Source organism: Danio aesculapii, chromosome 11, assembly GCF_903798145.1.
Source record: "Danio aesculapii chromosome 11, fDanAes4.1, whole genome shotgun sequence".
NCBI lineage: Eukaryota > Metazoa > Chordata > Actinopteri > Cypriniformes > Danionidae > Danio > Danio aesculapii.
This window is the reverse complement of record NC_079445.1, coordinates 19,862,123-19,882,627: the sequence shown is the minus strand read 5'-3', so window position 1 is coordinate 19,882,627 and position 20,505 is coordinate 19,862,123. Positions and strand designations below refer to the sequence as shown.

The window sequence follows — 20,505 nt, the reverse complement described above, 5'->3', positions numbered from 1 at the left end:
CATGCTTTCCCTACCATATGTAATTTTCCTGATGATAAAATGCAATAGCAGTTTATGAGTATCTTGCATAATAATTAGTAAAATATTTTGCACTGTCATCATGGCACAAAAAGTTCGAGTTCAAGTTTCGATTTATTTATACAGCACATTTCCAAACGGCCACAAGGCCGCGCAACAGAGAAGATACAAACTAGAAGTACGGACATAATAAACAAAACAGCAATAGGCACATAATGTGAAACAGAGCATAAAAGATGTGAAATAGATAATAGAAACCCCCCGAGGCAGGGACTTATGCTTTAAACAATTTAGAAAATAGAAGTCTAATTTAGACTTGAAAATTTGAAATGACGAAGCTCTTTTTAATTCTAGTGGCAGCACGTTCCAAAGGCGAGGAATGGCTATAGCACATGCACATTCGCCCCTGCTTTTGAGGTGGGCCTTTGGGACTTTTAATAGAAACTGATCAGTGGAACGCAAGCGTTGGGATGGAGTGTAGGCCACAATCAGTTGAGATAAATAATGGGGGCCCAGGTCATGTAAGGCTTTTTTCATTCATTCATTTTCTTTTCGGCTTAGTCCCTTTATTAACCCGGGGTTGCCACAGCGCAATGAACCGCCAACTTATCCAGCACGTTTTTTTACGCAGCGGATGCCCTTCCAGCCACAACCCATCTCTGGGAAACAACCATACACACTCATTCACACTCATACACTATGGAAAATTAAGCCTACCCAATTCACCTGTACTGCATGTCTTTGGACTGTGGGGGAAACCGGAGCACCCTGAGGAAACCCACGCGAACGCAGGGAGAACATGCAAACTCCACACAGAAACGCCAACTGACCCAGTCGAGGCTCAAACCAGCGACCTTCTTGCTTTGAGGCGACAGCACTACCTAATGCGCCACTGCGTCGCCATGTAAGGCTTTATACACACACAAAAAAATTGTTATTAGACATTAGTTATTTTGTAATGTCCCCAATGATATACCTGCTGAATTGTACAGTGGACCTTTGTCTTGATTGTGATTTAGAACAGAGGCTGAACCTTTGTATATATTTGGCTAAAAAATAATAATAATAAAAAATAAGGTCAACTGCTCAGGTACCCTCAGTCAATATGTGGCTTAGCCAGGCAACTGCACTAACTTTTGATTTACATTTTGACACATATGGTCCACTTTCTGGAACTTTCATAAGGACGCTCCATGACTGTCTTGATTTATATCTTCTTTTATTTCTGTTTTTGCTCTTAAAATTTGTATGCAAGTGAATGTAAAACAAGAACGTCTGTAGATGTTGTTCCCAGATATCAGAACCACAACTGTTTAATTGAGAAAAAAATAAAGGAAACGCTTTGTTTTGATGGTCCATTTGAGTATTAGTAGACTGTCTGCTTAATATCTGCTGATACTGCTCCTTCAACAGACATTTAACTGACTATAAGAAACTTTGCAAGTACTTGTCAATTTACACTAACCCTAACCCAACAGTCTACATATAATCTAATGAGAATAGTTGACATGTAGATGAAATGTAACTTATATTCAACAAACGGACCATCAAAATAAAGTGTGCCCAAAAATAATAAGAAAAATGAGTTAAGAAAATAAATAAATTAGTTATTAAAATATTATGTTTATGTGTTATTTGCTCAGTTAAACAGCACTTGGAAAAAAATATTTGTATAACAATTTCACAGGAGCTACTAATTTTATTTCAAACTGTAGCTTTACTTTACATACATTAACCTCACACATTCTTTACCTTTGAATTTATTTGCAAGATCTATGAATATATGAATATGAATTATTCATTATTGCTTTCAGTATAGTTATAAAAGTCAATAATCAATATTTCATAAAACATAAAAAAGCACTTAGAATAGAAACTTTTTTCTTATTTAGAGTTTCCTGACACTAAATCAGGGGTGCCCAAACTTTTTTGTAGGAAGGGCCAAAAACCAAATATCTTTGAGAGCTGTGGGCCGAAAGTTAAAGTTGCTATTGGTTATTTGCTAATTTAATTTATAATGTTTTAAAACAAATCAAACATTACTTTAAATCATATTAACTTATGCAGTGTACATTTTAAGTATAACTTATTACAATAAAACACAAACAATTTATAACACAGTGGAGTTCAATGCTAAATATACTAGTCAAGCAGAATCTGCCTTTGCCTTCATTTGCTCACTGATGTCTTTGCATTGTCCTCTATCCATCAGGTGACAGTACGTACATTTAAAAAAAATAGTAATCTCACTTATTAACATTTCATTACAGTTGAAACAAAACAACAAAACAAATAAACTAAAAAGTTACATTAAATAAAAAATTTGTCTCCAAACCATCCTCATAATTCTCCCACTCTTCTCAGATGGGATGGTGCGCCAAATCAAAGGCTACCATGTGCCAACTTTGGCCCCCAGGCCCTAGTTTGGTCATCTCTGCAGTAAATTAGCAAACAATGCCACTGAATGTGTTCAACACATACAGTTAAAGACTAAATTAGTATCTCTCCTGCAAAAACTACAATTATTTATCACAATATTCCAACTGCTGTTTAATGAAGTGATTTTTGTCAACACATTTTCAAGCATAATAGCTTTCTTAAATTTCTAATATCTTATTTATTTAGTCTTTTCCATGATGACAGTTCTAACTCTTTACCAGTTATTTTGCAAGATGCTATTATTCAGCAAGTGCTATTTAAAAGCTTAACTAGTTTAATTAAGTTAACTAGGCAAGTTAGGTTAATTAGGCAAGGTTTTACTGTAGCCAAATGGAAAAAAAAGTATTTATTTATTTATTTATTTATTTATTTATTTATTTATTTATTCATTCATTCATTCATTCATTCATTCATTTAAACCAAACTGAAAGAAACAAGACTTTCTTTAGATGAACAATATGATAGGAAATAATGTGGAAAAACATCCTTGCTTGAAGCATTACTTGAGAAGTTTTTGAATAATAATTAAAAATGAACAATAATTGTGTCTTCAACTGTTCATGTATCATATTATGAAAGAATCATGACATAATTTGGAGCGCAACATCATGTTTTCCCCTCCATTATGTACAATTTTGATGAGGGAAATACAATTGCAGTTGAATGTAACACCTGTCTTTGTGTTAAATAAATAGTTGACGTCAGGTTCATCCTGGAGTTGTGGTCAGTGCGTTTGTTTTGAGGTGAACTTGCCTTCAGTTTGGGAGGAATGGATGTTCTCCAGCACAGGCTCTTTGAACTTGAAAACAAAGCCTCTTCCTTAATCTGACAGCTAATGAAACACACATGATGCACTGACGGAGAGAGCGTTTGTGTGTTCTTGCGCACACAGTTGGAGGGGATCGTACATAATTACTTCATGCTGCGCTTCAATTGTTTTTCCTTTCTTAGCCATCAGATGCTCCTGGTCTGAGGCTTTAGGAAAACTCCAGCAGTTCTCCCACCAAACACAACATAAAGCCAACAAACACGTGGAGTCACTGAAACTCCCTATAACAGTCCTCTCACACACACACACACATTTCTCTTTAATTCACCACATTCCTTCCCTCCTACTTCACCTCTTTAAATACCTTGAGCTCAAACAACAATTAGTCGTCCTAAAATTAGTACAAATTGTTCATTGACTGAGAACCTGTCAAACCTGTCCTACCTGAGGCTACAGATCACACCTGTAGCTGCACACAAACTATATCTGCTTCAAAACAGAGCGAGGCACTTTGCTAGACTACCTTATTAGCAGTCCTCTGGAAGAGAAGTAACATTAGGTTTATTTCTGTGTGTTATTACAACTGGCATCAGATGTAGGATTGCTGGAGAGTTTAACCCCAGAGTACACTGTGACTCGGGATGATTAAAATAATGATTTTATAATGACGAATGATAATAATGATAAATTGCAGGCCCTGAAATGCTAACTTTTGAAAACGAGTTATGTGCAAAAAAAAAAAAAACAATACTATAATTGCATATAAATGTCATTTTTAAAGTACAAAACAGGAATTGTTTGAACATTGTTAAATCTTTTATTCAAAAACTTTCCAAAAATGCAACGGAAAAGGGTTTCTGTTGTGCAATTGTTGTGCAATACTAAACTCAGTGGAATGTTTACCCAAGATTGCAAGATAGGTTTGAGGTCAGTGAGATTTAAAAAAACTAAAAAGTATACTTTTAGTCATACAATAGAATATAGTATAATAAATTGTTTATTTATTTATTTATTTATTTATTTATTTATTTATTTATTTATTTATTTATTTATTTATTTATTTATTTATTTATTTTTAACACAACCAATAAAAAAACATTAAGACATTTAATAACATTATTAATAGTAGCATAGAAAGAAGCAATAAATACAAATGTGTAGGGTTGTGTAATTAATTCGCCTCAGCACATCTGCTTCTCCCACAGTATGGGCCCTATCATACACAATAAGGCGCAAGACATGTTTGGCGCAATGTGTTGTTATTTCAGACCAACACAACCTTAATTTTCCTGTTTTCCGCCACGTTGTTTAAATAGCAAATCCATTTGTGCCACTTTGTGAATTCATGGGTGTGCTGGTCTAAAGTACAGGTGTGTTAAGGTGCATTGTTGGTGTGTTGCTATTTAAGAAACTAAAATAGACTGCGCAATAGACCAACTGAAAGCTGGTCAAAAGTCCAGCGCATAGCGTGTTAGTTGTGCGCCTTAAACACACACACATTGCTTAATGCACACGGGATCTACAGCAAATATTTTTAGAAATGAAAAAGAATTAAAGGATTAAAATATTACCAAAAAAATTTTTTTCAACATAAGTTTAAAAACCACTGTGTCCATGCCTTCTTCATCTCGGGGGGCTTTTTTCAGTTTATTCATGACAAATTACATTTGTATAATGTTATTATTTTTATTTGTATTATTTATTATATGCATATTTATATTTGTTTTCATAAAAACAAGCTCAGATTTGTCCACTTGTCGGGTTTTGGAGCATAAGAATAGGTCAGTTTTTTGACAACACTTCTTATTATTGTTCATTTATTTGTATACAATCTTTTTCGAATAGGCACATAACTAACACTCTCTGCGCTGGACTTTAGACCAGCTTTTAGTTTTAGGTCAATAGCGCTGTATATTTCCTCAAAATTGTTCCTCAAAAAAGCAATGTGCCAACAATGGGCCTTAGCACACCTTTATAGACCGGCACACCCAAGAGTCCACAAAGTGGCCCAAATGGATTTGCTATTTAAACAACGTGGCAAAAAAACTTGAAAATTACAGTTGTGCTGATCTGAAAATAGCAACTAATCGCACCATACACGTCTTGCGCCTTATTGCGCCGGCTGTTTGATAGGGCCCGAAATGTTAATTTGAGTTGATCTAACAATTAAATATAAAGCTTTACTATACTTTGGGTTCTGTTTACTTTTATACTAAAGAGGTTTGTTATTAGCATAATTACATGCTAATAGCAAATCTTACTTTTTTGAATGCTGCTTTGAGTAGTGCCTGAGTGTTTCCTTCTAGCTAGTTTAAGTAAGAACGTTTTAGGTAGGTATAACAGTAGATAGCAAAGCAGCTCACTAGGTTTTTGCATCAGTGATTATGTCTTAACAAGAACCAGTATCTTGTCTACTCAATGCAGAAACATTGTGCTCATCATAACCGTACATCTGTGAATCCCATCAAAGCTCAATATCGCTTTCCCCTTGTTTCTTGGAAAACTCTGAACCAGCAAGAAAGACAATGTGTTTTCCAGGGATTGATAGAGTTAGCATGTGTCTGCAAATGTGCTGAGATGTGCAAGTCAGGGATGTTTCTTCCTTTGGATTTTGTCACTGCTCCTTGTTTGGAAAAATAAGACTCTGACGTCATATCAGGATATTTTAGCATTAGCATAACTGTTCTGTCGAGTTCCCATACATGCGAACCCAAGGGCTTTAGTGCTTTTGTTTGTTTGTTTTGAATGTGACTAATAAATGTAATAATCCTCGATTCTCTCTCCGTAGGCCGTGTGGTGGAGGAGGCAGGGGGGACGGCTGGACTCTTGGCAGGCTGCAGTGTGCGGAGCTCTTGCAGGTGTGTGGGATTAGCCTCGGCACAGAGGTCTGGGAAAGAGAGCGAAGGAGAATGAGAGATAGAGATTTCGGGATGGGGTCCAAAGCCAGGAATATTCGATCTTTACCCAGGCGCATTCCTGTTTAATTCCGCACAGGTCAAGATGGTCACATCAGGTTGTTCACCAGCTGGTGTGCACCAACTGACTGGGAATAATCAGCCAATTATAGGAGGAGAGGAAGTGTATGACACTGACCTTTTATTGCCCCAACATTAGACTCTCTCCCTGCTTCCCAGAGTGTATACTATTAATCCTAAATAGTATGTGAAGTTACAACTTCAAAAACATGCTTTTCTTACTTAGATTTTTTGTCTTATTTCTTATCCAAATATCTAAAGATTCTTAAATCAGGAAGCATTTTCTGGACAAGCAAAACATATTGTCTTGTTTTAAGAAATAATATGCCAAAATTGAGTGAGTTTTTTTCTCAAAACAAACAAAATAATCTACCAATGGGGTGAGAAATACCAATGAGAGAAATCTCATGTCAAAAGGAAAAGCAAGATTATTTTGCTTACCCTAATGGCAGATTATTTTTCTTGTTTTAAGGGAAAAACTCACTTAATTTTTATATATTATTTCTTAAAACAAGACCATATTCTTTGCTTGTCTAGAAATGTTTAGCATTTTCATTCATTCATTCATTCATTCATTCATTCATTCATTCATTCATTCATTCATTCATTCATTCATTCATTTTCCTTCAGTTTAGTCCCTTATTTATCAGGGGTCACCACAGTGGAATAAACTGCCAACTATTTCATTATATGTTTTACACAGCAGATGCCCTTTCAGCCCCAACCCAGTACTGGGAAACACCCATATACACTCACATGTACTGTATGTGAATGCATTCACAAACACACTCATAATGTCTTTGGACTGTGGGGGAAACCGGAACACCCGGAGGAAACCCATGTGAACACAGGGAGAACATGCAAACTCTACACAGAAACTCGCCTAGCATGAACTCGAACCAGTGACCTTCTTATATGAGATGACAGTGGTAACCACTGAGCCACCATGCCACCCATTTTTAGATATTTGGACTAGAAACAAGACAAATTTTGCAGTAAATAACTACATCTCAAAGCATAGTATGTTGAAAACGTATGGCAAAAGTCTCAGCATATGTTACTGTTTCCATAAGAGTTTCAAAGTGTGGATTTGTGCACACTGTAAAACACAAATATAAAAAAACTACAAACACTGTGGATTGAGAGGAGATGGAGGGAGAAAATGGTTAAATGGTTGTGAATTTAGAAAAAGACCACGATTAATGAAAAGGGTTACAATTAAGGCATAGACTATATAGAACAACATACAACAGAATAAACTCAGAAGTATAAATATATGGAATAATACGAACCAAACAAGACACAGGTGAGCGTAATCAACCAAGAGAAAAAGAGAACCTACTTTCAAATCATCATAATATCTAAGGAAACAGAAACTAAATGCAGAAGTTAAGAACCATATCATACACCCGGGGCAATAAACAAGTTTAGATTTGTCCACCTGGTGGGTTTTGGAGACATATGCATCACATATGGGGCATAAGAATAGGACATTTGTTTGGAACTCTTTTTTTTGACCTCATTATTCATTTCATTATTATTGTTCATTTATTCATTTGCTGGAATTAGAACTGAATTTAGAAATAGTTTTGAAACAAATATTTTCACTTAACAAGGGAAATTAAATATGAAGGGTGATGGATGTCTTCAGTGGAGTTTCTTATCCACAAAAGTAAAGGAGTAAATTAAGGAGTAAAAGTAAAGAGAAATGGCTCATTTCCACTGACTGGTACGGTTCGGTTTGGTACGGGTCACCTTTATCAGGCTTGCATTTCCACTAACAAGGGTACCCTTTTGGTGGGCGTGGTGTATGACAGAAAGTTTCAGTCGACGTCATTCTAGCTTGAGGAAATGTCTACAGTAAAGCTGTACGGGTCACTTACAGTACATATCATATGAAAAGCACTTCTCACAAAAAAGATGCTTCATACACTTCATACTTGTGTAGAAATGTTTATTACTAACTTTTCAATGAACATGAGTTGATTATAACTGCAGATCAATGACAGTGCGAAACAGCCTACTGTAACGTCTGTAATTATATTAAATAACTAAATAAATGAACATATATAAACACATACAGCCCTTTACAGTCTCCGATATGTTACCAACTATAGAATAACTACATATAGCAGACATTTCGTCTGTATTTAGGTTCAAAACAACACAAAATATAGCCTACAGTCAGTGAAAATCTCTCATCTGTGTCTGTAATCTTCAGCAGCACATGTAGCCTCTGTTAGAGAGTAATTCCGTCATTCTCGGTTCATATTAGTCCAAAAGGTGAAGATAATAAGTTAGTTATACATGGCATTTTGTTCATGTTTGCTGAAAAATAATGTGCTCCTTCTTTTCCGGCTTCTCCTTTGTTTCTTCACGCTTCACTCTCGCGTTTGTCAGTGTCTGACAGGATCGGGTTTCAAAAGCACGTCAGTAATCAAGCGCAGGTTATTATCATCAGCTCAAGAAGTTTGTTATTTCAGATATAAGGTTAGACGCACGTGAGCGCTAGCAAGAAAGCGAAACCGCTTTCGCCTCAGACTGGCTCGTAAAAAACTACGGGGCACAGGGTAAATATGCTCTTCTTCTTGGCTTTGTGGCTGTTCATCCAGACGACAACAAGGTTTGTTTGAGCCCAGATCAACCATGGCTCGTTATTATATGTATATGTGATTCCGCTATAATCTCTCGCTGTCTGTGTATTTCAAACATGGCGGTTTTTTTGTTTTCATTCTGGCTTGTTGCGTAAGCGAATGACGTATCTCTGTAAACCAATAGCGTTCAGCTGCGCATGTGGCTCCGCTTTTTGGTACCCTTTCTCGTGTTTGGTACCCTTTCGAAAGGGTGCCGAAAAAGTGGTACGGTACGGTTCGGTTCGATACGCTTTTTGAAAGTGGAAGCGGCCATAAAAGCGTACCAAACTGAACCGTACCGTACCGTAGCACTCAGTGGAAACGGACCAAAAGAGGTCAAATGGAGGAGGATCCAGGTTTGTTTACCTGTTTTTTTTTACTAGTGTAGCGTTCAGTTTTTCCACTTAAAAAGTAAGTAAATATGCCATGTAAATAGCAAATGCACCATGGCGCAACACATCTGACTCTTAAAGGGAATGGGAGATGAGACTCTGATTGGTTTAATGCATGTTATGCCCAAAACACACCCACAACTAATTAAGAGAATAAGCACAACCCTGTTAGACCATGTACCGGGGTGCAGATTGTATTTTTCCATCCTTAAAATAGCAAAAGTGGATTCATGTCAATTTGTTAAATAATTCATTCACCCAAATATTTAAATTAGGTACTTAATTACTCCAATTATCCAATCCCCTGGGACCTTTGTTCATCCTCTGAACACAAATTAAGATATATTTTAGAATGAATCTGAGAGCTGTCTTATAGATAACATGAACAGGGTCATGACACACCAATAAAACTGTAAAGGAAGTTTTTTTTTGTTAGTTTTTTTGGTACGCAAAAATGTTCTTGCAGCTTTTTATGATTAAAGTTGATTCACTGAAGTCACATGCAAAGTTTTGACCGTTTTTTGGTTTCTTTTCTGGAATTTGAACATCTCACGACCCTGCCTTTTATGAGAGTCAGAGAGCTCTCTTATTTAATCTAAAATATCCTAAATTTAGTTTTGAATATGATCGAAGGCCTCAGGGGATTTTAAAGGCATGAGGGTTTTCACAACCGAATTTTCATTTTTCTGAACTTATCCTTGAGGGGCTTTGATAATCTTTATTATGTTTCAGCTGAAACAATACAAATAGCACATTAGCAGACATGTTTTTGTTTTATAACACTTAATTGCATGACATGGTATCTGGTTTGAAGTTAGCATCTTGAGCTAAAGCACAAAATGAATAAGTCACAGACAATAACCAACACTGAACAAAAAATACTCTGGAGTATAAACACACTTTGTAGCAAGAGACCAAACAAGACACAAGTGGGCATAATCATAAACCAAGGAAACAAATAAGATATCATGAAAACCAAGGTAAAAAACCAACACACTTGGTAGGTTTGGATTATTAAAATGATCTGGTATGATCACTCTGTTAGTGCAAACTCTGAGTGTAAACTTTGCCACTGTGGTGTGCAAAAACAAGTGTACCGAGACTGTGTACAAGTGTACGGTTCAACTGAAATGTGAATTTCAACATGGACCAAAGACATTCAATAAGGATCAAAAATGTGCCTGCTTAAAACATATCTTCATTTGTGTGTGTGATGGAGGAATATCTGGTGCTATTTGGACTCATTTGCACACTTTATAAGATTACAAGTTTAAACACAATAAAAATACCATCATATATGAGCTATATGCACTTACAGCAAATATGTTTAGCCCAGCAAACAGCATTTTGTTGAAGTTTTGATTAAATTTATATATTATAAAAGTCATTTTAAGGTTTGGTCCTAAAATGACACCGTTAATTGAGCTGAACTAAGTGTATCATTTATTTTGATCTGGACCAAAAAAAACAAGACAAGTGAATGGAAACAATTTGATAAATCAAAGGACAGAACACAATCTTACTTTACTTTTCTTAACTGTAAGTAAAATAACACACATTTAGGGCGTAATATAATTTGGAAAATCAGGACACAGCATCTGTCAGCAGACATTTAGTTTACAAACTAAATCCAGTGTACAGGTTTGTCCTGAGGGAGCTCAGGTCTGGTTCAGGAGATCTTCCAGCTGTCTAACTCTCCAGTCTCCATTTTGGAAAATATCTCAGTCCAGAGTGATAAGTCATCAGGTACTGATACACAATGAAAGGACGAGGACGCCTGAATCAGAGGGGAAAGAACGTGGCTGCTGGCCATGACACCTGGAGAGAGCTGTTAAACTGGGATTGTGTTGTGCACATGTGCTGCTTTGGCAAAGATATATCACTTTAGGTGGATTGCAGTTGTTGGCGTCATTGTGCAATCGCACAAACAAAAGTGAATTGTGACGCATTGAAAGGTTATATTTGTTTACCGTCATTGCCACAGCTCCAAGTCTCAGGAGAAAGAAATGAGAAACATATATTTCAATATTCTATATTGTATTGTTCTTTTATTTATTTGTTTATTTATTTTATTTGACTCATTCCAAAATTGCAGGCACACCTAAAGCTTTTTCCACTCAAACTGAAATGATATGCTGTAAATCTATAACTTGAATATACAGTAGTATACTAATTACATTATTAATGTAAAATTAATCAAAACGTATATGTAATAAGGAACATAAATGATTCTGTTACAATTCTTTGTTTATTATTATTATTAGATTTTTAAACCACTAACAGAGTTGACAATAACAGTTGACATTTTTCACCATTTCGTGCTTTAGCTAAAGATGCTAACTTCAAACCCGATACCATGTCATGTCTCAAACAGAAATGTATTTTCATCATATTTGTGTTTGTGAATGAGAAATTCACTGAAATATCCCAATATAGTTCACAAATAATGAATCTACTATTGGTGTGTCCTAAACATTTTGTACAAAGAAACGAGAGAAAAATAATGACATGCTTCAATGTCATCCAGAGTTTCCTGCCAGAGGAAATGAAATCACTTAGTGCAAGTCACATCCTTTTTCTATCAGTGCTTTAAAGATTAGTATGCCTTTTTATGACTGATATAACATATAACACAGTTGACCAGAATGTTGGGACAAACATAAAATGTATTTTAGCTGAAATTACAAATAATACAGAAAATAAATATATTAAATGCAAATGTGTATTTAACTTAAGGGAGTAAACACACAAAATGATAAAATTAGACGTTCTGTAAATATTTTCAAAACAAAATGTCCTTAAATACTCATACACTCATTATTATTATTAGAGATAGCTTGATATAATGCATTATTATTCAATAACTTATATTAAAGGTTTTGTTTTGGATAAAATAATAAATCATTTATCTTGGAGACACAAAATGTACCTGCAATTCTAGATTCATTCATTCATTAATATCTATTTTTTTCATATATATTCATTCATATATTTATTTGAATGTTTAGGTAAGTGATCAGGCAGATAAGCTTTCAAATGATAAATACTTTGTCATGACTGCTTTATGTTTAGACTATAGACATACAATGCATCCGGAAAGTTCTACACATAATACCATATAATGACAATGTGAAATTTTTTTTGAATGATTTTTTGAAATTGTTGCAAATTAAATTCTAAATTGAGCTCAGGTACATTCTGTTTCCACTGATCATTCTTGAGATGTTTTAACAGCTTAATTGGAGTTCACATGTGGTAAATTCAGTTGATTGGACATGATTTGAAAAGGCATACACCTGTCTATATAAGGTCCCAGGGTTGATAGTGCATGTCAAAGCACAAATCAAGCATGAAGACAAGGGAATTGTCTGTAGACCTCCGAGACAGGATTGTCTAGAGGCACAAGGCTGGGGAAGGTTACACAAAATTTTTTGCTGCTCTGAAAGTTCCAATGATCCCAGTGGCCTCCATCATCCATAAGTGGAAGATGTTTGGAACTACCAGGACTCTTCCTAGAGCTGGCCGGCCGTCTAAGCTGAGTGATCAGGGGAGAAGGGCCTTAGTCAGGGAGGTGATCAATAACCTGATGGTCACTCTATCTGATCCTCAGCGTTCTTCTGTGGAGAGAGGAGAACCTTACAGAAGGACAACCATCTGTGCAGCAATCCACCAATCAGGCGTGTATGGTAGAGTGGCCAGACAGAAGCCACTCCCCGCCTGGAATTCGCCAAAAAGCATTTGAAGAACTCTCAGACCATAAGAAACTAAATTCTCTGGTCTGATGAGACTAAAAGTGAATTCTTTGGAGTGAATGCCAGGCATTACGTTTGGAGAAAACCAGTCACCGCTCATCACCAGGCTAATACCATCCCTACAGTGAAGCATGGTGATGGCAGCATCATGCTGTGGGGCTGTTTTCACCTGCAGGAACTGGAAGACTAGTCAGGATTGAGGGAAAGATGAATGCAGCAATGTACAGAGACATCCTGAATGAAAACCTGCTTCAGAGTGCTCTTGACCTCAGACTGGGGCCACGGTTCATCTTGCAGCAGGATAATGACCCAAAGCACACCGCTAAAATATCCAATATAGTGTGGAGTGGCTTCACAACAACTCAGTGAATGTCCTTGAGTGGCTCAGCCAGAGCCCAGACCTAAATCCTATTGAACATCTCTGGAGAGGTCAGAAAATGGCTGTACACCAACGCTTCCCATCCAACTAGATAGAGCTTGAGAGGTACTGCAAAGGGGAATAGACAAACATTTTCAAAGACAGGTGTGCCAAGCTTATGGCATCATATTCAAAAAGACTTGAGGCTATACAGTAATTGCTGCCAAAGGTACACCAACAAAGTATCCAAAGGCTGTGGATACTTTTTTATCTTTTTTTATACATTTTATTTTAAATTTTTTTCACATTGTCATTATGGGGTTTCGTATGTAGAATTTTGAGGAAATAAATGAATTAATCCATTTTGGAGGCTGTAACATTAAAAATGTGGAAAAAGTGAAGGACTATGAATTTTTTCCAGATGCACTGTGGTTTAAATACAACGGGGAAAATAAGTATTGAACACATCATTTGCACAGGTTTATGATACAAAATACGGATTAAATAACATTCCAGCATTCATTTTAATGGGTAGATTTTGGTTAAAAAATAAAACAACATACATATTCTAACCTGTACGTATTAAAATAAATAAAATAATAAGTGATCAGTCTAAACTAGATTTAAACTAATAAAACACACACACACAAACACGCATGTTGAATGCATCTCATCAATTTGATTGTTTGTTCAAATCTAGGTATGCACTTCAATTATTTTTTGTATAATCAACAACCTGAATCTGGAACTATTCTTTAAATCACTTGTGTTTGGCCACCTTTTAATTAGCGGTTAGAAAAATCAGGCATTATGGGAAAACTAGTGGTTTATTCCGGCATTGGGAAGAGCATGTTTAAAGCTTGATACGGTTGTTTGTCCGACCGCTATTAGAAACCTCATTCTGTTCTCATTCACGCCAAAACAAGTTTATGAATGTTCATGAGTGTTTACAAGTGCGTGACAGTGCCAGGCTAGTTTGAAAAATTCATCCGCGTTCGCTCTATTTTTTCTGTCTCCAGAACGTTTCCATCAGGACGATCAGGGCTTATGTCATGCCACGTATTTACATCTATGCAGTGTAGTAATTATAACGTGATTAACACTGAAATTAGTGCTGATACAAATGAACATTTTGTCTATTTCCAGGTGGCGTTGCTGCGTTCGTCACAACACCACTAGATGTGGCGAAGACCTGGATCATGTTGGCTAAGGTGAGACTTTGAAACTGTTATGTAAATCTGTCTCCTGATGCCTCCCAGATGGAGAGCAAGGTGAACAAACAAAAGGCCATAATGTAGACAAAACCAACAGGAGGGAGAGAGAGAGAGAGTGGAGAAAAAGCCTCAGCTTGGTCCAATAGCAAGGTTATCCAGGGACGCTACTGACGCACAAACGCACTCCTTAATGTCCGCTGTCCAGTGGAGACTCAAAACAGACAGGGCTGTGTATGTGCATGTTCGATGTCAGAAGACGTTTGTATATCCCAGAGTAATTTCCAGTCGTCTATGGACTGGAACGGAACTGCTCTTTTGAGCTTCAGGCTGCAGACTTGGTATTTGGTGCAGATGAGCTGTTCCAGGATTTGATGCTTCAGTGCAAACGCTGATTCAAAACCTAGGCTACTTTAACTCCTGCCTAATTCGAGGGGAAAATACATTTAAAAAAAGGTAGCATCGTATGATAGAACAATGAAAGCCTAGGATACATTATAACAAGTGAAAAAGCAAACAAACTGAAACAAAACTTGTGTGGACTAGGTGAAAAAATGGAGCAGTGTATGAATAAACTAAGATAACACTTAATATTATAACAAGAGTTGACATTTTCTAACCTCATGTGCTTTAGCTCAAGATGCTAACTTCAAACGAGGTACCACATCACATATCTGAAACAATTGTATGCATTTTGATATTATTTGGATATTATATGATTAGATGATATGTGTTAAAAGTGAATTAGAAGTTCCCTAAAATATCACAATTACACAGTTGACATACAATGAATCTACTGTTGAGGGATCATAAACCTGTGCAAATTAATGAGAGAGAAATAATGACATATGCTTCATGATTTTTCCAGCCTCTCTTGTAAAAAAAAAAAAGTAAATTTGAAAATTCATGTATAATAAATAGACAATTTTTTTTTACTAAAATAAGTTTAAACCCCTTAACTGTGGTCCCCACTTTTTGAAGGTAAACATAAAATTGATGTTAAATGATTGTCAATGTTCAATGCTTTGGTGTACGGAGTTAAGCTTAGTCTCATTTCAAAAAAGACGCTTTTCGCATTGTAGCGAAAGTAAAAAAAGTTCAAAAAGCAAAATAAAAAAGTTATGTGCCTTTACGTTTATGAAAATAATATTCATTTATATTTACATAAAAATATGTATTTTACAAAACCTGCTTTAGCCCAAAATGATAGAAAATCAAAGCTAAATATCTGAAAATTTTATGTTCCAAATTTAAAGTTGATATCTCCAAAAATGAGCTTTCAGTAAGATTTAGTTTGGCAATATTACCAGATATGACCACCAGATGGCATACAGTTTCCAGTAGTAATAATAGTAATTAATAATTCCTTCTATTTATATAGCGCTTTTCTGGACACTCAAAGAGTTTTACGCATTTTTGTTGGGAACTTCCTCATCCACCACCAGGATGATGTGACGGCAGACATATTGCGCCAGACCGCGCACTTCACTCACTAGCTGATTGGTGGAGAGGAGACAATTATGATACAGGGATGGTTAGAAGGCCAAAATGAACAGAGGCCAGTGGGCAAATTTGGCCTGGATGCCAAGATTAAACCCCTACTCTTTTTCGAAGAACATCCTGGGATTTTTAACGACCACAGAGAGTCAGGATTTCGGTTTAGTGTCTCATCTGAAAGACAGCACTCACTGAGCAGTATAGAGTCCCCATCAATATACTGGGGCATTAAGACTCACACAGATCGCAGGTTGAGTGCCCCTGGCTGGTCTCACTAACACCACTTCCGGCAGCAACCTAGCTTTCCCATGTGGTCTCTGATCCAGGTACTGGCCGGGCGCAGCCCTGCTTGAGGGCTGTATGAGGGCACCTTTTATTTCTGTGTATGTTTTTATATTCACATGTTTTTATATACATTTGACAATATTTGTAAAATTGGCATCACATTCTAAAGTAATATGGGCAGTTTGGTTTTATTTTATTTTAAATTAGCCTTTATATATATATATAAAATATAATATGTAAGACAAATTATATAATATGTAAGATATATATATTTTACATGTGGATTGCTGTAGCAAAGTAATTTTGACTCTTTATGACTCTTTAAGACAGAGCTTTATGAGTATTCTTGTCGTAAATTAATAAATAACTGTTGCTCAGTACTATGTATCGAAAATTTGTCACCAGATATGGAAACTAGACATGTTAAGCTTTCAGATGATATATAGTTTGTCATAATCGCTTTATGTTTAGTCTGTAGACATACAGTATGGTTTATGTAACCGCAAATGGTCTTACAAATTGACAATAGGGTGACCGTAAATGTATTTGATCTATTACTCTTCCTAAATAATAAAAGACAAAAAACTACAGTAAAATTTGTATTCAGAAGAGTTAAACGTTTCCAACAATGTATCGTTTGTTATGATTAGATTAGGATTTAATTGCAATATAGTTAAGTAAACTTAATCGCCCCGCTATCGGTATGGTTAAGGGGCTAATATTGGCTTAATTTTTGGTGCTTAACACTTTTTAATGGCTATTTTGTTTCAATAATAATCTCAAAGGTTAAAAGTAGACTAAGAGTTACTTGTACAATGTTTTTTCTTTATTTAACAACATTATATAGTCAATAGTGAATGGCAGCATCCAATACGGTGGTCTCTTGCCATAACGATGTTCACCCTTTGAGGCTTCGCAGTTTCGCAGATTTGTTTTTGTGCAATTTTACTTTTTTTTTTTTTTTACAGCACGTTGTGTTGTGCATCCTGACTGGCTGTAGACCATTGTCAGTCAATCTTCTCCATGTCTCCTGTACAATACAGAATGCATTCAGCTTTCCAAATGAGCATAAATCTTTGTTTCAAGCAATGTTCAAAACTAGGATGCAATAAGGGTTGTAACTGTCCACGGCAAGACAGTTGTAAAGGGGGTCGCAAACCGGATACAACACGCCACGCAGCGTCATGCATTTTAGAATTGTAAAAAGGTTTATATCGGTGTTCGCACACCGGTGGTGCAAGTCGGTGGCTGTCTGCGTTGCCCAGCTACACCTCAGGACACTATTCATATTTCTACCATGCCACAGAGCGCCATCTGAATACTTTCGTTTATAATCACGTGCGAATGTGTGCGTCTGGTTTGTGTTATTTCCAACTGTCATGTGAGCGGTGCATCCGCCGTGCGACCCTCTTAAGGATGGAGTCTGCTTTAGTTTTGTGGATCAGTGACTGCAGGAATTCCAACATTATTCGCACAAAAGATAAAAAGCTTTATGAAGCTTTTGCTGACAGCGATGAATGTTTGCGCCTGACAACAGGTTTTGATCTTTGGTTTCATTCTATAATACTGAACTTGTTTTTCTATGAAAGTTTGAACTTTGAGAGTGTTTAAACAAAAGAGAAAAGTGTAAACATGTTAATGGCTGTCTGAGAAAAGTGCATAAAGTGTGTAGTGAGGGGTTTTGCAGCCTTAAAACATCTTTAAAAATTGTAGAAAATAAAGCGGACTACTTTGTGGATTTTGCCTATTACAGGTTATTTTTAGAACGTAACTCCTGCAAATACCAAGGGACCCCTGTATTGATCACTTTTCAGAATTATTAGCCCCCCTTTGAATTTTATAATTTTTAAAAAATATTTCCTAAATGATGTTTAACAGAGCCAGGACATTTTCACAGTATGTCTGATCATTTTTTTTTCTTCTGGAGAAAGTCTTATTTGTTTTATTTCAGCTAGAATAAAAGCAGTTTTAATTTTTTAAAAACTATTTAAGGTCAAAATTATTAGCCCCTTTAAGCTATATATTTTTCGATAGTCTACCGAACAAAACATCGATATACAATAGCTTGCTTAATTACCCTAACCTGCCTAGTTAACCTAATAAACTTAACCTAATTAACCTAGTTAAGCCTTTAAATGTCACTTTAAGCTGTATAGAAGTGTCTTGAGAAATATCCAGTCAGATATTATTTACTGTCATCATGGCAAAGATAAAATAAATCAGTTATTAGAAATGAGTTATTAAAACTATTATGTTTAGAAATGTGCTGAAAAAAATCTGCTCTACATTAAACAGAAATTGGGGAAAAAAATAAACAGAGGGACTAATAACTCTGACCTAAACTGTATGTTTTGTGCAGACTTATGAAATATATTTGTTTGCATTCACCCAAAAAGTAAAAACAACACACCGTAATGGGAATAGCATGAGTGCCAGTTGCTGTGAAGCCACTGACCAGCCACAAACGTTCTTCTAATGGTTATTTTCACACTTTACTATGATATAGCAATCAAAAACTTGACAAAAGTTTATGTAAAAGCTTATGTACAAAAAAAATTGACAAATTATTGACTTTTGCCAGGTGTGGTGGGTTTAAACCTTCTGAAACCCCCTCAGGCTTCAGGCCTGACAGTAGAAACACAAGCCTGATCAGGGTGACCCATACAAAGTTGTACTGTACTTTACTGTAGCTCTCAGTGGAAATGATTTGTTTAGCATTTCCATCCTTCATAAACAGCCTTGAGTTTTTACAGCATGAGATTTTAATAAAATATTTATGAAAACATAATGTGGCGCACTTGCACAACACACATCTCCAATATTTCTTGGTCAGAGAGAGGAAGGAATTGGTCATGAAAAACCAAAGCTTGGCAAACATTATAAACGAAGTTGATTTTGCATTTGAGTAAAAATTTGGCATCTTTAAGAAGTAGCTGAGTGTCTAAAGTACTGCACACTATTAGCTGACAGATTGAAAAGTCAAGCTAATGCCAAGTTCAGACTGCATGATTTTCAAAGTAGCATGACTATCTGGGCTAGCGTTCCGTCCCGCTAGCGTTCCGTCCCTTACACTGCAAGATGAATCAGCGACAGGTTTCACACTGCATGACTTTAAAATAGGAAGAATCGCAGACAACTTTATCCAAACTACGTATCACAACCAAACACGCGAGAAGTGACATGGAAACACCGCAAGGTCACGTAGTATATATTTTGTTATCAACTACATAATGAGAAAGAAGCCTTTAGTGGGGTAGAAAATGTACTTATTTTGCTCATGGTTTTAAAGGGAATTATCAATTTCTCCTCAAATTTTTTCTTTTTCGACCCGGTTGTGGTATTGCTCAGATGACACGTCAAACAGACACTGGTGTTCCTGCCAAATTTCCAATAGATTTTCCTTTACTTCTTGGGTCCAAATAAACAGATAATGAGTGCTTTTAATGTCTCCCTCAACCTCCCGCTGGCCTGCAGGTACCCATGCTAGTGGATGCTGCTCTCTCATTGGCTGTAGGTGATCGCAGATGTTATTTTCAATCAGAACATGCCAAATATTGCAAAATCGAAAAGTCAAAATCGGGACTAAAATCATGCAGTCTGAACTCGGCATAAAGATCATCACTTCAATTTGCCCAATTTTTTGACCAATCAGAGAAGCAGAAAGCTTGTGTTCAGGCAGGTCTGCAGTTCTGTGTGTGTTTTTTGGCCTGCAAAAGCTCCAGGCTCTTCTCCAAACTCAATGTACAGTCAGCTCATCAGCAAAAACTCTGAAATATGTAACAGAAAAAACAATCCACACTAAATATAGAACTGTCAGAATTCGCCTCAGAAAGTGGTGTTTGGCAGTTGTTGCTACCTCTCCTTTACAGTTCCCTGATATTAATGGCTGTTTTGAAGATGGTGCTGTGGGTTTGCAGAAGAGGGCTATAAATATAGGTTGAGCCGCTGAACAGGTGGAGATGGGACCAGGACAGTGCGGAATCGAAAGGAAGACAAAACAGTGTGTGTGTGTTTACATGTTTAACAGGAAGCATAAAGACAGATCATCCATCATTGCTGTGTTTTGTCTCTCTCCGTCAGGCTGGGACGAGCACAGCCAGTGGAAACATCCCCATGGTTTTGTGTGAGGTGTGGAGGAGCAGAGGAATACCAGGGTGAGTGCAAAACACTGTGGAG

At 36.4% G+C, this 20,505-nt stretch overlaps 1 protein-coding gene across 1 annotated transcript in view; it reads left to right on the top strand.

Moving 5' to 3' along the window:
• Nucleotides 1-20,505, top strand: part of slc25a26 (solute carrier family 25 member 26) — a 111,974-nt gene that overhangs the window by 76,237 nt on the left and 15,232 nt on the right. The window contains exons 7-9 of the mRNA XM_056468759.1: nt 6,015-6,084; nt 14,483-14,547; nt 20,410-20,483. Of these exons, the coding sequence (XP_056324734.1) occupies nt 6,015-6,084; nt 14,483-14,547; nt 20,410-20,483 (209 nt within the window). The remainder of the gene's footprint in view (nt 1-6,014; nt 6,085-14,482; nt 14,548-20,409; nt 20,484-20,505) is intronic.